We start from the raw sequence: 17,127 nt of genomic DNA, 5'->3' as shown, positions 1-17,127 counted from the left end.
CAACCTGTACAGTTTGATGATGAGGTGGCAACTCCAGCGGAGTTCTGCAGGGCTCCTCCCTGTGGCTGTACAAGGTGTGGTGCAGTGTGAAAGAAGGAAATCTGCTAACCTGTGATGCCAGTTACCATAAGTCAGTTTCTTGAGAGCATCTTTGGTAGTGCGCACCATTCTCTCTGCTTGGCCATTGAATGATGGGTGGAAGGGAGCAGACGTCACATGCCAGATCAAGTTGGCCTGAAGAAAAGCCTGGAACTCAAAAGAGGTAAATTGGGGGCCATTATCTGAGACCAGGACATCTGGAAGTCCATGTGAGGCAAAAATTCCTCTCAACACCTGGATGGTCCTGGCAGCAGTAGTGGAGGAAACAGGAACAACCTCTAGCCACTTGGAATGGCTGTCCACGAGGAGAAGGAAGAATTGCCCCTGAAAGGGCCCAGTAATCTATATGTACCCGTGGTTTGAGTTTCCTCCCACCTATGTACTGGAGCCTGAGGCATTTCAGGCCTTGACTGCTGGCACACTTGGCACCCATGCACCTGAGCCTCGATGGCTTTGTCAAGCCCAGGCCACCAAAGATGGCTGCGCACAAGCGCTTTCATCCTTACTATACCAGGATGTCCCTCATGCAGAGAGAGCAAGATTCTAGACCTCAATGAGGCTGGGATGACTACCCTGCTTCCCCATAACAGGCACCCCTTGAAAGTTGAAAGTTCATGCTTCCTTTGCCAGAAGCTTTGAAAATCTGTATCTGGACACCTGTCAGGCCATCCTGACAACACCCATGTCAGCACGCGTGTGAGCGTGTGATCAGTGGCAGTTTCTGCAGCCAGGGGAGATTCAGGTAACTCCTGAATGGAAAGGATATTAATAGCAGGAGCAGGATCTGCCTCTATCTGTTTAAGAGGTAATCTGCTGCAAATCCTTTTGAAGGTGTCCAGTTGCAACTTCACGTCAATGCGAAGTTTTTTCTTAAGGGTCTTGTGTTTCCCTGTCCTCAGAATACTCCTGCATGATGTGCAGAAACCCACCCTGTGTTGGGGGGGACCCTGGTACCTTTCTGAAGCAATTCTTCCCGAGGTTGGACCTTCTGGCAACCCAAACAGACGGAGACAATGTGGCCTTGCCTGCCATATGCCCGGCAAATGGCGGAGCGAAATCTGCAGTCAGCTCGCTTGTGGTGTCCTCCGCACCCAAAGCACTGAAAAGATGCTGGGGCCTTGTCCAGACGCCTCTTCGGCCTTCTTTCAGCTGGCTGGTGAAGTCTGTCCACCTCCTCTTCAGGATCCGCTTCTGATTCTTCTTGAGCATCCTCTTGATGGACGGTAGCAGCGGCTGGAAGGTTCCTGGCAAGCCGCAAAGCCTTCACAGCACCGCCTGCTGCTTCCTCAGCTGCCACCTCTCTTAACGCGTCTTGGAACGAGACCTCTTCTTTTGCAAACTTCTGTTGTTGTAGGTCTCTACTTCTCAAGCCACACATGAAGCGATCGTGCAGCCTTTCTTCCAGATCCTTGAACTCACAAGGCCTGGCCGTTGTCTTAAGGCAGCAATAAAGTCCACAGCAGATTCACCCGGCCTCTGGTCTCTCTGCTCAAATGCGTGCCTCCAAGCGATGACAAATAATTTAGGCTGAAAATGTTTTTTCAGCATCTTCTTCAAGTCAGCGTATGTTACTGACTCTAGAAGTGCAGGGGCCACCAGATTTTCCGCGATATCAAAAGCTTCCTGTCCACAGGCACACAGAAGAGTTGCTGCCTTCAGGCCGTCTTCTCTGATTTGATTTACTCTAAAGTAGTTCTTGCTACGTATGAATTCCATCTCTCTGGGTGGGAGACATCAAAGTCAGTCAAGCGGCCAATCTTCAACATTATAAGCTTTACGGCCTTCACTAATTGCCTCCTCTGCAAGCTAATAGTTGGGAAAGGGTCCTTTTGCCAAGCTCATCTCCAGCGACGCTGTACTGGCAGGCTGAGTCGCAAATGCAGGACGCCATCTTCCCGATTGTCAGGACTTTCTTGGTGAGTCCTATTTCTTTTCCTTGCTTGCAGGGATCCCACCTTCATCACCAGTGTTGTGTTTTCGGTTCGTTGGTAATTGACGAAGACACATGGTGAAACAACAAGCTCTTTATTACACTCTCCTACAACCAAGCAATCAGCAAAAGGCACACAGGCCTTTTTATAGGGCATGAAACCCAGACAGTGTGAACCAATAGGAATTGACCATTTTCACGCCTTGCGCATGCGCGCAAGGCTGATGCCACCCTGTCTGGTCCCGGGCAGCTTTTGGATTGCCCGGGACCATTTGCAACAATCCTGAGCCTGCTTTCAGCTCTTGCAGGCTCAGGACACAACACCCTTCCCCCTAGATGAAACACACCTAGCTTACGCACAGGTGCATTGTTCAAATGCAGGGAGAGTGGAAATAGCTATGTTGTTGTTAGCATGGTAGTGACAATACTACTTCATTTATTTTATTTAACACTGTTATTTGGTTAGTCACAGCACCATTTCATGCAAGAAAGAGGTGGTAGATATTCTTAAATGATTGGCATAAAAAAACTCCAAACTACTGGTCTAATCCTGCTATGAATTGTGATTTTGTGAAAAATGAACCAATTAATCACTGCCAATCTTCCCATTGTTTTAAAAGGCCATTCTCAATATCAGTCCTGACTATTTTTTTTCTAATGCTAATATATTAAACTTATATGCTGTCCAGCTCTTGATGACCCTAGGTGGCTTGTTTAAATTTAACTGAGAAATCTAATGCAATTAAAAATAAAAGTACCGTGTTTTACCCATGCCCTTCTATTTTCATAAATATACAGAATGTTAGAGATGAATGTAAAAAAGGAAATGAAATAGGACTAAAAAAATAATTTCAAAACTTTTATTTGCAATCATTATTGCTTAGAGTAGTGGGTATGAACAAATTTAAATTAAATAGGATATAATTTTGGGACTTATTTCCAAAATGCAACACTCATTGCCCAATTTCAGCACAAAGTAATTTTGAAACCTATAATTTTCTGAGCTTTTCTTCACCAATAATTTGGGGCAGCAGAGATGTTGCTACATTAATAAACAGAAATACTAGTGATAATGATCCGTTGTCCTGACTCCCTTTGCAATCTAGTGTACTTTGATATTATTAGATGTTTTGTGGAATTAAAAAAAGGCAGGATAATGTTGCTAAAATTGTCTTGGGTGGAACAAGGCCATCCCAGAGGACAGCAACCATAATTGGACTTTCTGGGACTTCCGGTCTTGCATCGTAATGACATGGCTGAGGGATTGCAGGACTCCGCACCCCATGCCTGGTTTTGCCCTGCCAGGGGATCCTAAATGGGTCAAAAGTTGCCCTGGAGAGACGATGAAGAAGGAGGGGCCTCCCGCTGATTGTGGAATTATGGTGGTCGATCTGTTTGATCTGGGGGAAACCCTCCAACCTAACAGGAGAAAAGCTAGCCACACCTCGCTGACTAGCCCAAGCTACCGGCAGCTGAAGTCCAAAAGCACTAACCAGAACAACGATGAACAGCATGCTTGGAACTGGGTGAAAATATAGATCTTCTCTCTCCTATTTTGTAACTGATTTCCTGGAAAAGATCCCCAAGAAGCAAAAAATCCTCTGAAAGTGAGAAGGGAGGGACTACACCCTCCAACCTTCCATAGACGGAAACGGCGAATTAATGTTTATGGGGGATAGAAATATATTGAAATGAAATTAATACTACTACAGTCTGGATAAATTTGAAAATTATGCAAACTATTAAGATTCCACATCTGAAAGAGTATTAATGAAATTATAAGAAAATAATTCTTTATCTTAAAAGTTGGAAAATGAATAGCTACTGACATCTAGTGGAGAATTAGAACATAAAACTACATCTGCATTGACTCAGAAATTGGCAAGAAGCCCAGAAATAGAGAAAAACTTGTTCCTTTGAACCTCAGAGACTTTTAGCCAAATAAAGAACAGCTGGGAACAGAGGAAAGAAAATACACTGGGCCATCTACTACAGAGTGAGAACCACATTTGTTTTAAAAACTGTTGATCTTCTGGGATTATAAATACTTACTGAGCTATGATCTCTAAGCTCAAGAATTGTTTGCAGAGAAAGAAAAACCTTGACTTTTGGCTGGTTGATAATTGTAGTGGGAGATCAAAGAGGTTCCTGATGAGCCTAGATGACAATTTTGACATCCAAAAGGCAGAAGAAGGAACTGGAGAATCAGCTATACTGGACTTCATTCTTATTTACAGAGAAGAAATGATAGAGGGATTGAAGTTGCAGGAACCTTGGCCAAGATTGACCATGTCATATTGGAATTCAATATAATGCAGATATAAAGCAATAGGACAAAATCAAGCTAATGTCTTAGACTTTAAAAGAGCTGATTTCAAGAAACTTAGAGTTTGGGAAGGATTCTATGGACAAAAATCTTAAAGGGGAAAATAACTCAAGAAGCTTTGGAAACTCTGAAAAATATGATTATAAAAGCCCAGTCCAGCACTATCCCACTGAAAAAGAAAAATTAGAAATCAAAGAAGAAATCAGCATGGCTGCATAAAGAATTATCTCATACACTGAAAGACAAAAAGAACAAGTAAAAAAATGAAAAGAGGGACATAACTAAGGCAGAATATCAGCATATAACTCAAACCTGCAAAGATCAAGTCAGGAAGGCTAAGGCTGAGAATGAACGAAGACTTGCAACAAATGTCAAAAATAATAAAACAAATTTCTTTCAGCATATAAAAAAACAAGAAAAAGGTGAAGGAAACAATTGGTTAACTAATGGGAGAGGATGGCAGAGAAGTGATGGGCAGCAGGAAGAAGGCAAAGCTGCTTAATCCATTCTTTACATCTGTCTTCACCCAAAAAGAAAAAATAGCCAAACCTACCAACAACAGAACCATAAAAGACAGATTAGCAAAACAGGCAAGAAAATGATAAGACAATACCTGTCCACCCTAGATGAGTTCAAATCACCAGGACCAGATGGATTATATCCCAGAGTTCTGAAGGAGCTGGAACCACTGAACCATATCTTTCATAGATCCTGGAGCACCAGGGAAATACCAGAGGACTGGAAAAGAACTGACATGATTCCTATCCTCAAAAAAGGGGAAAAAATTGATCCACGAAACTACAGACCAATCAGCCTAAATCAATACCTGGGAAGATCCTGGAAAAGATAATCAAGCAACAGATCTGCAAACACTTAGAAGCAAGCAAAGATATAACCAGAAACCAACATGCTTGAAGCCAACAGTTTGAAAAGGAAAACCAATTCTGACAGCAAAAATATTTTAGGAATGCAGTTCTGGGTGAAATACAGATAGCTTTGATAACCTAAGTCTTAACTAAATAAAGTCTTTCTTTGTAGAAATCAAAATTACACATATAAGGATGTGTGTTTATCTGAATTCCCTTTTCTATAGCTGAAATATAATGCTTACAGCTTTGTGCAAAAGTCCTGGTCAATTATAGCAATCAACATTTAATTGTTGGTCTAAAAAATAATGAAAATAATGAATTAAATGCAAATGTTAATCTTTTAAAAATAGAAGAGGAAACAGTAAAGGGGACTTTAATTTGCAATAGCACTGTGTGCAGTATTCTTTAAAAAATCCTGCCACTAATTTCATTGGTATGTTGAATACTTGAGAACAAAATGTGGTGAAGTTTATTATTCCTTCTCCAGACAGTAGAACCTGTTCATAAATAACATGTAATATACAAATATATATGAAAGCCTAAAATTAATTACCCCAACTATCAGCCTCATGCATATGCCCAACTGTGCAGTCTAGTCATCATGCATAATGCTATAAAATTTAGCTTTCAGCATATTTCACTTTTATAATTTTTTCATTCAGTCTACATTTAGTAGCTGTCTGGCATATAACATGTTTAAAATAATGTTTTCATTTAGGTATCCATTGCAAGCCAAACCACTGCAGGTTCAGAGCCGCTCAATGAAAGTGTGTGTGTGTGTGTGTGTGTGTATGTTTGTGTGTGTGTGTGTGTGTGTGTGTGTGTGTGTGTGAGAGAGAGAGAGAGAGAGATATTTTTTGTTTGTATGATACAGCTGACACTGACTTTGCCATTCTTTGAGAGTTACATTCACACTATCTTTGGTTTTGACTGATCCTAATACTTAAGCACAATAATCTACCAGTATGGTTATGTAACTGTTTATTGTTGACTCTTAAGAAATATGCAATCTGCAGTTCTAAGGTCACATGTATCCTTAGCTTTATTTCATGTGCCTTAAAAAAAAATATTGGCCCTTTGCAAGCGATAAATTCAGGCCTCAAGGAAAAGTCAACTGTCCTTCAGCAACCTGATACATAAACAAAATACATAAAAGAGACTATCCAAAACAGAAAAAGGAGTGATTTTTTCCCTAGAAAACAAAAGTAATTCTGCCATCATATGTTGCTCCCTTCACTGTGCAAATCATTAGTATGTCATATAAGCCTCAAAAACTTACTGCGGTGAGAATGCATTCTTGCCTAAAAGCAGTGGTAGGATTCAGCTGGTTCGCACCAGTTCGGCAGAACCGGTAGCTAATTTTTTTTTTTAAACAAATTTTATTGGTTTTTAAAATTTTTAAGGCAACATATTCAGGACACACCGTGGTGCTGGGGTAATCAAACATCTTAAAACAAGACATATATAATCAATACATCAAATATTCCCTCTCTTTTTCCCTCAAATAGCATAGTATATTTGGAATATCCAATTCTAGCTTAAATTTATTCAACCTGAACCTGTTTTCAAGCTTCATCAATTTCTAGCATAATCAAATTAACTTTAAATAAAAACATTTTCAATTCAAATATCCCTTCCACATATATTCTACTTTCTTAGTTTTATCAAAATCTTATTTGTTTCTTCTTCCATTAATCTCCCTTATTTAGAGTAAAATATTAATCTATTCTGTACCTATCAAATCTCTCAATTGATCTAACTCTTCAAGTTAAGAAAAAATAATATCATACCTAAAATCATGTCATTTCATTAAACAAAATTCAAATCTCCAATTAAATATCATGACTAATAACATCCATATCATCAGAAAATCATATCATCTTATCAAATTTCAATTAACTATTAGTTCACTTCAAATCTGAGACATCTCTTCAATTTTCGTCATTCCATTACATCATATTTTTCATAGAAATAAACCTAACATTCTAAAAAGAACATTCCTAGTATTCTAATTTGTGTTTAATCCCTTATATAGAAAGATCTCATTTTTAAACAAAAATATTAATCTATCCTAAACACTTCTAAATATATGTATTTATCAAACTATTCTATAGATATCTAATCCTTCACTTGATCAATCTCTTTAAATTAACAAATTAATATCAAACCTTACATCATTTCAATCCTTTAAGTAGAGTTTAAATTTCACACGTTATAAGAGAAACAAGTCATCTTATTTAATTAACATTCAATTAATTATTGATTCACTCCAACTCTAAAACATCTTTTTACTTCATACTCAAAATCTCAGTCCTTACATTAGTCCATAGTTCTAGGTTGCCTTTAATCCAATTTAAAAAAAAAATATTTCATTTTTCAATCTTATTCTAGCTTTTCTCTTTTGCCAGGTAGGTTTCCATAAAAGAGCTTCCCTTCCAGATAATAGGTCTCTTTTTGTTGCTTGTAGTGTCACTTGATTCGATACAGACCATCTTGATCTCTGATTTAATCCTCTGTTTCTCTTGTCCATAAAGCCTCGTTGCTTCAGAAGTCCAATGTTCAGTCNTTTTAAAGTAGAGATTCTGGCTCTTAGTTCTGTAGTAGCCTCTTTTATTGTAGTACATATTTCTTCTTTAGCCTCATAGATCTTTTCCAGTATAAGTTTACAGTTTAAATATGATTGAGGCTTCTCCATTTTAGCAATAGTTGAAGAAAAATCCTTTTCCTTTTTAGTGAAGGTTACAATTGAACATTGTCCATCCCCATAGATCACACAGCTAGCTCAAATTATCTTTTTTCTTGAAAAACAGTTTGAAAGCCAAAGCTCTCTCATCTCCAAATAAACAACAATCCAATATTAACTTTTGACCAGTAGGTGTCCTCAGCAGTGAGCTAAAAAGACTTCTTCAGACGCCATTTTTTTTCTTTTTTTCTATCTTTTAAAGGGAGAATAGAAAAAGAAGTACTCTGCCGATATAATACCGCTCCAAAGAACACAAAAAACAGTTTTTTCTTCAGCACAATGTAAGTAGGAATAGAATATAGTCTTTAAATGAATATTTATTTATTTTTTCTGTCCTTTTTGTAAAACGCGTTTGTTCCCACAATTACTAAAGCCGCTTTTTCCAGATGGGGAAATAATATCACAAACAGTTTCTACAGGCAAAAACAGCAGGGGGTATGGAGAGGAACAAAAGGGGTCTCACCCGGATCATCCGCAGTGGGTCTTTAAAGCTTAGATGACGATGTGACTTTCGGCTGGTGCAGCAGGGTGATCGGCCATCTTGCAGGCCGATCTTTACTCCGTCAGCCCTAAGGAGAAGCTGGAGACTCGGGGGAAGCTGCCGCCCCCCCTATCTACCAGCAAGCCTCCTCCTCGGTGGTCGCCCCTCCAGGGCGACTTTCAACCCCACCCGGCGAAGGAAACTCCGGACGGCCTGGAGAGAAGTTTCCAGGCACGACCGGCGTCGCTGCGTTCCGAAACCGGAAGTGGTAGCTAATTTTTTGTTGCCCAGGCCCAGAATGGACTTTCGGAAGCAGCATCCACACAGAGAACCAGCTGTTCACATATTTGAATCCCACCATTGCCTAAAAGAAAATAAACTTTTCCAAACCTGCCTCTATATTTATTACAGACTACTGAAAGACCCATCCATTAGAAAAACTCAGCTTACTCAAATGTACTCCTATCATCTACTTCCTCTATTAATCAATTAATAACCCAAGAAGTTGGCTGTTTATGAAAGTACTAAATTTAATCTAAAGCCTTTATTAAGAGATTTTGCAAAATAATTTTGGAAACTAAATATGTTTTCCAAGTAATCGCTATTTAATAAACTATTAATATAAAATTCAAATTGGATAAAAAAACCAATTCCATTTTGAATAAACTATGATGTTTAGTCTTTTGTATTACTTATTCTTCTACAATCCTAAGACAGTTTGCCCATCCACACACATCAATTTTTTTCCAAATATTTCAGTTAAGTAAGAAATAAAAATATGCAAATTGCATTACCTGTTCAACTGTTAATTATATCAAAATGCATTTTGTTGCAGGAATTTTGGAAAAGGGTGGTTTTTCTAGTTTATTGCTCACTTTTCCCAATACAGATTTTGTTTCCAAGACATATGGATGGTACAAGTCTGGAAAAAATAGGTATAAAGAAAATCCTGTAGCAAATAGCTATTTAAGATTCAGAGCCATTATTCTTATAAAACAGAATTAGGTTTATATTAATTGTCCCAAAGGTGCTTTTTCAAAAGCAACTGGACTTCGTTTTTCCTAGAAGAAGTTTTGCTCTCATCAAGAAAGCTTCTTCAGTTCTGAAGTCCAGTTGCCTTTTGAAAAAGTACCTTTGGGATAACCATGACCTGGATGACTGAGAATCTCCATAGACATTTATATTCATTGTACCACACTAAGGTCTGATGTCTTCAGTATGCTACTAATGTGAAAAATATCTATAAACGTAAAGCACTGGATTACAAGTAGTCCTTGACTTACATCCACAATTGAGCCCAAAATTTCTGTTTTTAAGTGAGACATTTGTTAATTGAATTTTGCCCCATTTTAAGACCTTTCTTGCCACAGCTGTTAAGTAAATCAATGCAATTGGTAAATTAGTAACATAGTTAAGTGAATCTGCCTTCCCCGTTGAATTTGCTTCTTGGAAGGTCACAAAAGGTGATCACATGGCCTTGGGATCCAGCAATGATCATAAATATGAACCAGTTGCCAAGCATCTAAATTTTGATCACATGATCATGGGGCTACTGCAAAGGTCGTAACTGTGAAAAATGGTCATAAGTCACTTTTTTCAGTGCTATTGTAACTTTGAACAGTCACTAAATGAATAGTTGCAAGTCGAGGACTACCTGTACTGATATATGAATAATTATAGAGGGATTTTGACAGGAATTTTTTAATGATAGCATTATGAAACAGGCATAATGTTACTGAAACCAAAAAAATACACTATTGCCAAAGCCTGTTCTCTTCAAATTATTCTTTGTCATGGGGGCGGAGTTGTTATATTGATTACTGTCTTTTCTGTTTCGTTATTTTATCTTATCAGAAACTATCATGCAATGATAGTACATTTTGTTTTAAAAAAGGAAAATATAGTTTTTGACAGATGAACGACTGTCTTACTACTTTGTTGTCATTCACAAATTGATTTTAGAAACAAAGTAACATGTTAGAATCAGAATATTTGCTCTCTTATTGTACATGTTTGATTCCTTTCATATAATCCCTGATTGCTGTTGAGTGAGAAGAATCATTTCAGTATTTTAATTCTTAGAACCCACTCCTTTGTCTTGCAGCTACTTGTGGCAGATACCATTAACAATTGCAGTAGGAAATACAAGCCACATCTCATCAGAGGCAATTATATGGGTGTCTAACAAATCAGGTAAACAAAAACTTTCCTCCCAGTAGAATCTCATAATGCATTCATGTGTTTTTATGAACTATTTCTTCATCTTAGAAGAACTATTTCTGGATCTTAGAAAAATGATTAGCATTGCTAAACATAGATTTTGTTTTGGAAAAATGTGTTGTAAAAAGGAATCTCAAGATTTTTCCCCATAATAAAAATTGGAAAAATGAGAATATTATGAAATATCTATTTTATAACATAAGATAGTCTGGAAATATTTATTTGTCTTCATATATACAATCATTGTGATAAATTTATAAAAAATATATCTAGTTTATAATTAACCCAAGAAAATTATAAAGAAATTATGATTCTACTGTAAGTCGTTTTCTGATGTTAGCAAAGAGGGTTTCTTTTAGTCTTGGTTTTTTAAGCTTCTGCCACCATCATCTTTTTTTTTTTTTTAGTCCCCCCCATACAATTCTAGTAGGAAATTACCTCCAAGTCACTTGGAGTCTCAGAAAACTGCTTTGGAATTGGAGCGAAGTAGACAGGAAATTATCTAGCAAGGGTTGTATGTGTTTCTCTTAGGTGTTTTTCTCACTTATTCTCCTAAGCATGCAGTAGATCATTCCTGAACTGGCACAGTCTGCTTGAATGGCAAGACATAAAAAAAGAAGTCCTTGCCCTACCTGTGAAAAGAAGACAAAATGAACCTATATCATAGAGAAGTTATAATAATATTATTCTTTGCTGTGATTATATGAAAGGAAGCAATCAAAAACTTGTGGCTTTCTTTCCCTTTTGTTCTTTAACAGTTGTAATATCTTAGAACATGGTGCTTGGGAAAGATACATGTACTGTAGAATATTTGTTCTTTTAAATAAGCATAATTATCATAAGGAATTTTTTTGGCATTAGACATAGTTGGCTCAGATTTTCAAGACAGATAACTTACTGATTCAGAGCTAGATGTTGAAGCCGCTTTTTTTTTACTTTTGTTTGAGTGTGTGTGTGTGTGTGTGTGTAAAAGAGGAGTTCTGTGACTGCACCTTCCTTTGCTTAAACCAATTCTTTAGATTCATTCTTTGTATTCAGATTCACTGATCCTATCATCAAAAAAATAAGCCAATAGTAGCTAGCAGTCGATGATAAACTATTATATACTGTATATTTCTAAGGAAATATATTGAAAATTACCAACTTGGGAATAAAGCTAATTCATTTTGAAAGCTGTATTTATTCATGAGCAATTCCATTTTACTTCATTTATATGCTAATCAATATGCAGCCAGTGAGAGGAGATTCATGGAATCACAAGAATTTGTACAATAAAAATCAGTAGCAATAGTGGTATTAGAGTCTAGTCAGTGTATTTCAAATCGTGTGCAGGGATATGTATAGTATGCACATTTGCTATGAATGATTGGCTAATGTGCATGAATGTCATGAATGCCAGGCTGATCCAAGCTACAGTAGGTAAATTTGAGAAGCTTAATATATTGTTAGTAGCTGAAGGATTAATTTGGGAAGACATGTTACTAGGAACAACTCTAAGAGCAATGTATAGTAGATATAAAGCAAGATATCTTGTTCATTTTTCTGGAAGGTTCCTTGCATTCAAAAGATTCATAACAAAAGAATATTTGGGAAAGTTGCTTTCTTTTGAAAAATTTTTGATGCATGAATAACCTAATCATATTTATATCTGCCTCAGTGTGTATCCCTTTATGAAACAAAGCTACAATAGTCCTGGTACTGCTACTGACAAAACTGGAATGCTGATGTAGACTTTGGCATTTTGAATTCCACAGTCAAGAAAAATAAGCAAAACCTTAAATAATTATGTATTTATTGCATGTCTTTGAATGATGGAAGACTATGTCCATTATGCATCTTCAGAGACACTGGTCACTTTATGTGATGAAGAAGCAGTCTCAAGTAATAGAAGTCATCACTTTGTGGAGAAATGGTATACACTCAACCAAGAACCTGACTTCAAAAATTCTAGAGAACTCTCCACTCTTTTTCTAATCTTCCTTCTTTTCCAACTCTTATTTGTCCAAATGTAGAATCTTGGACTATCCACATTTGTTGTTGTTGTTAGTTGCGAAGTCGTGTCCGACCCATCGCGACCCCATGGACAATGTTCCTTCAGGCTTTCCTGTCCTCTACCATCTTCTGGAGTCCATTTAAGCTCATGCCTACTGCTTCAGTGACTCCATCCAGCCACCTCATTCTCTGTCGTCCCCTTCTTCTATTGCCCTCAATCTTTCCCATCATTAGGCTCTTCTCCAGTGAGTCCTTACAGTGCTTTTGCAAATGGATCGTGCATCCAGGAATTCTGTTAAAGTAGTTTTTGCTATATTTGTATTTGTTGCATAGCAGCATTACTTTGTTAGAATACTTGATGCTGTTGAGGAAGGTCCACTTGAAAGCAAGCAGCCCCTGATTCCCTCTCATGAATTTGAAATCCAAGTTTCAATACAACAGCTTCAGAGGGCCTAATATACAGTATCTGCCTGTCAAGCAATGTGTGATCTTTCATCTTTTCTGTTCAACGCAAAAATGGCCTGATCTCTTCCTTTCATAGTATACTTGACGTACTTGATGGATTTGACAAATGAGAATATTTTTACATTGAGAATATAACAACCTTCAAAACTACCCATTGAGAAATTAAAGTTTGACTCTGTTGTCCTGCTTGATGTCTTTCAAATACTCCCATTTCTGAAGACTGGATATAAACAGTGGTGGGATTCAAATATATGAGCAACCGGTTCTCTATGTGGATGCCGCTTCCGGAAGTCCATTCTGGGCCTGGGCAACAAAAAATTAGCTACCGGTTCTACCGAAGTAGTCCGAACCGGCTGAACCCCACCACTATATATGAATCATCACCACACATTGTATGCTCACTGAATGGCTTTGGGTACCTCTTACTGCATGTACCATTTTTCCAACACTCTGAGTTTCTGCTGAAATATGAATCATGGATCAGGTGCTTTGATATCAATTTATAGAGCTTTGGATCTTCATTTGGGTCTGGCATTTCAACTTGCACAAATGTATTATCTTGTCATCTTAGCTTGTATGCTTCATCAAGACACCACTGCCACATTTAGCACATAAACAATCTTCATACCAAAGAGACCATGTATTTCAGTGAGATACTATATGAACAACTTTCTCTTCAAGTTGAATACTCTTGCGATTAAATCTGCCCAGTCATTTGGCTGCTGATTCAAAAAAAGATGCTATTGTATTTATGGCCAGTTTGGATTGCATGTAAATGTAATGAAAAGTGAAATTGCCATAATTCCATATATACATCATGGCATCTCAACATCTTTATATCATATGTTTTGGTCCACAACAAATGTTGAAGAGAATATGGCAGTTAATGGTGGGACCAGACTACCTGGCCTGTGGAGGGTTGGGCAGGACTAGTTTAATGAACTTCCAGGTGGCAGCTTAGCAGTGCAGAAATGCTGAAGTGGCCACAAATTTGCCAGATTTCAACCCCATGATGGTCATAATGCTAATACTCCCATATACTGTACTTCATCTTAATTTTATTGTACTCATGATATGCAAAATTCCATAGGGTAGGCAAAAAATGTCCTGGATATGGTAATAAGAATAGCAGCAAAGCTGTCTTTTTTGAAAAGCAGGCTATATGTTTGGAGGAGGGGGGAATGTCTCCTTTGAATCATGAGTAAAGGAACTATAGTCAGTTTCAGTTTAGGAAGCAGTTGAAAAAATGAAACAGGATGAGGAAGAACTAAGATAAAGTAGCTATAATGACTGACACCAGACAGATCCAGTTTCTACTCCCTCTGCAGCCACGGCAGCTCACTTTCAGCCAAACCTGCCTCACAGGTTTGTTGTGAAGGAATATAGGAGGATGGAGCACTTATGTATGTGCCTTGGAGCAAAGATGGAATATAGATACATGTGCATGTCTGTTTGCCAGAGACTGGTCATATAAAGCAATAAGAATACCTAAGCCTTTCTTCTTACACCTTAGAGTTATTCCTTCTGTAAGTGCCACACGATGTCAATTCCTTGCTGCTGGGTGGGGGGGGGGGCAATGAGGGATTGCAAGAATGGCAGAGAAACTGTCATGGAACTTTCAAAAAGAGCATCACATGATTGCAGCAGCAACCTAAAGCAGCCACAACTTCCCCAAATTTCATTGCCTCAGGCATCATGGATCCTAGATTTTGGATGTATTCTGTAAGGTGGCCTATTTGAGGTACCTTGGTTCAAAAATTGCTGCCTGGTGGTGCACTGTTTTTACCCAGTTAAAGGTCATGACAGTGAGAGTTTTATTGGTACAGGTAGTCGTCAACCTATGACCACAATCAATCCCAAATGCCTGTTGTTAAGTGAGACATTTGTTAAGTGAGCTTTGTCCCATTTTATGACCTTTCTTGCCATAATTGTTCAGTGAATCACTGAAGCTGGTAAGTTACTAATTTTTAGCTTGCAAAAAAAGGAAAGAAAAGAAAGAAAAGAGGAAAATTATAACAAGGCTTTGCAGTACTTTAGATTCAGTTTGGAAAACTTATTTCAGAAAAAAAACCTAAAGCATGTATGTAATACCTATCATTAAAGCAACTGGATACATTTCCAGGATCTCATGACTGCAGTGGGATATGGTTGCTTTATTGAATCCCAAACAGATGCTGCTTTCATGTTCCCATGTGTTCCATAGAAATTTTTTTCAGAGCAAATCTGAAGCATTGCACTGCCCTAATAGCAATCTACCAATACCTTGCATTGTAACATACAAAAATACCTACAGTATTTTTTGTTGAAATTGAGAGCAGGGCAAGGTCTCGTTAAAAACTGTAAAATTCAGGCTGACTATCAGGAGGAGTTTCCTAAGGGTAATCACTATTAGCCTGTTACTAAAGTTTTGTTAGGAATAGTTTGGTGGAACTTAAACCAGATAACCTCTTAAGTCCCTTTAAATGTTCATATTTTTACATTCATTTAAATATAATATTATGAATTGCCTTCTAGATAATTATAGATCAAGAATTTTACTATCTATAAGGTATAATAATAATAATAACAACAACAACAACTTTATTACAGTCATAAACCAGCAATAGATGTCACAGTTTACAATATATTAAAAAAATAGTACTGACATTAATAGTAAATAATAACATCCCTGTTAAGAAAATACATGTTCTCAGAATGTTAGGGTCACTCCCTAGTTTACGTGAGTGAAAAGCCACTAAGTGTGTGAGTAAATATAATGTTCCAAAAATTATTAGAGATATCTCCAAAAAATTGGCACAAGTTGATGGCTATAAATCTGTAACCAATTTTTTTCTTGTGGACATTGCAGCAACACAGTATTTTGCCACTGCATGCGTGATAGAAGGGTTTGAGTCCTGGAGGAGAAAGCCTACATAAAAATTGTCTGCCCTCCCTGGCAATCTCTCTAATAAGGGGAGAATATATGCTGACCTATAAACTTGGTATAACTCACAGTACAATAGAACATGTGAGATATCTTCAACTTCTCCTTTACCACATATACATACCCGTTCTGCTATTGGTGTTCTCTTATACCTGCCCTGGAGGAGTGCTGAAGGAAGAATGTTAAATCTGGCTCTGAGGAAAGCTATTCTTTGTTTTGGGAAGGTCAGATCATTCAGATATCTTGCCGATTCTCACACACCCTATTTGATTCTACCCCTACTGTGGCGAGGCAACCTATTTAGTTCTTCTTGGAACTCCATGTCCTTCATTCTATTGGATACTACTTTGCTTTGCTTGGTCAAAGCCTAGGGACATTAAGAATACCGATGAGAGCCCATAAGAGCCCAGTTTGTGATCTATTGCCTGCTTCCAGGGGGAGGGGAAGTTGTCAGTCAGCACTAATGGGGACAGTCCCTCTGGAAAGAAATGCACTGTAAGCCAGTGAATGATCATCATCTTCCAGGCTCTTACCTGGATTTGAGGCATGCCTGTCTCAATTCTTAATTGGGCATTTGGGGTTCCTTTGGGTGCAGCTAAGATGGCTCACAGGAATTTGGTTTGTATGGTTTCTAGCGAGTTTTTCTTTGTAAGGATTCCTGTTTGTGCCCCATATAGAATTTGTGCCAATGTTTTGGCCTATCTATAAGGTGTTCTACTTTTTGACTGCTTTTGAAAAGGAAAATTTTGATGCATTAGAGTGAAGCAGATTTAAAGTGAGAAATAATATTGACATTTCTGTTGCAAATTAAAATTTACTAGGCTGATTATTAAAAGCTACTTCAGAGTAAAGATATGAAGCAGAGAAAATTATTGATTTTTTCCTATTTTCCCCTTTTTTCTTTTAAAAATTCTTCTGTCCATTATGATAATGACAGTGACAATAGCGATGATAAAATGTTGGTGGCATTCATAACTCCATATCTCTTATGTATATAAGGTTACACTGCTTGATGTTAAATGTCCAAATGAGATTCACAGGTTTTAACAGCAGAAAGCTATGGGGACCCCCAACGTATT

At 37.7% G+C, this 17,127-nt stretch overlaps 1 protein-coding gene across 1 annotated transcript in view; it reads left to right on the top strand.

The window, feature by feature from the left end:
- TRHDE (thyrotropin releasing hormone degrading enzyme) overlaps positions 1 to 17,127 on the top strand; it is a 261,694-nt gene that overhangs the window by 207,988 nt on the left and 36,579 nt on the right. Inside the window, exon 10 of the mRNA XM_015811780.1 lies at positions 10,553 to 10,641. Coding sequence (XP_015667266.1) covers positions 10,553 to 10,641 — 89 coding nt within the window. The remainder of the gene's footprint in view (positions 1 to 10,552; positions 10,642 to 17,127) is intronic.

The sequence above is a fragment of the Protobothrops mucrosquamatus genome, unplaced genomic scaffold (genome assembly GCF_001527695.2).
Source record: "Protobothrops mucrosquamatus isolate PMUCROS unplaced genomic scaffold, P.Mucros_1.0 scaffold49, whole genome shotgun sequence".
Classification (NCBI taxonomy): domain Eukaryota; kingdom Metazoa; phylum Chordata; class Lepidosauria; order Squamata; family Viperidae; genus Protobothrops; species Protobothrops mucrosquamatus.
This window is presented reverse-complemented; position numbering and strand designations above follow the sequence as displayed.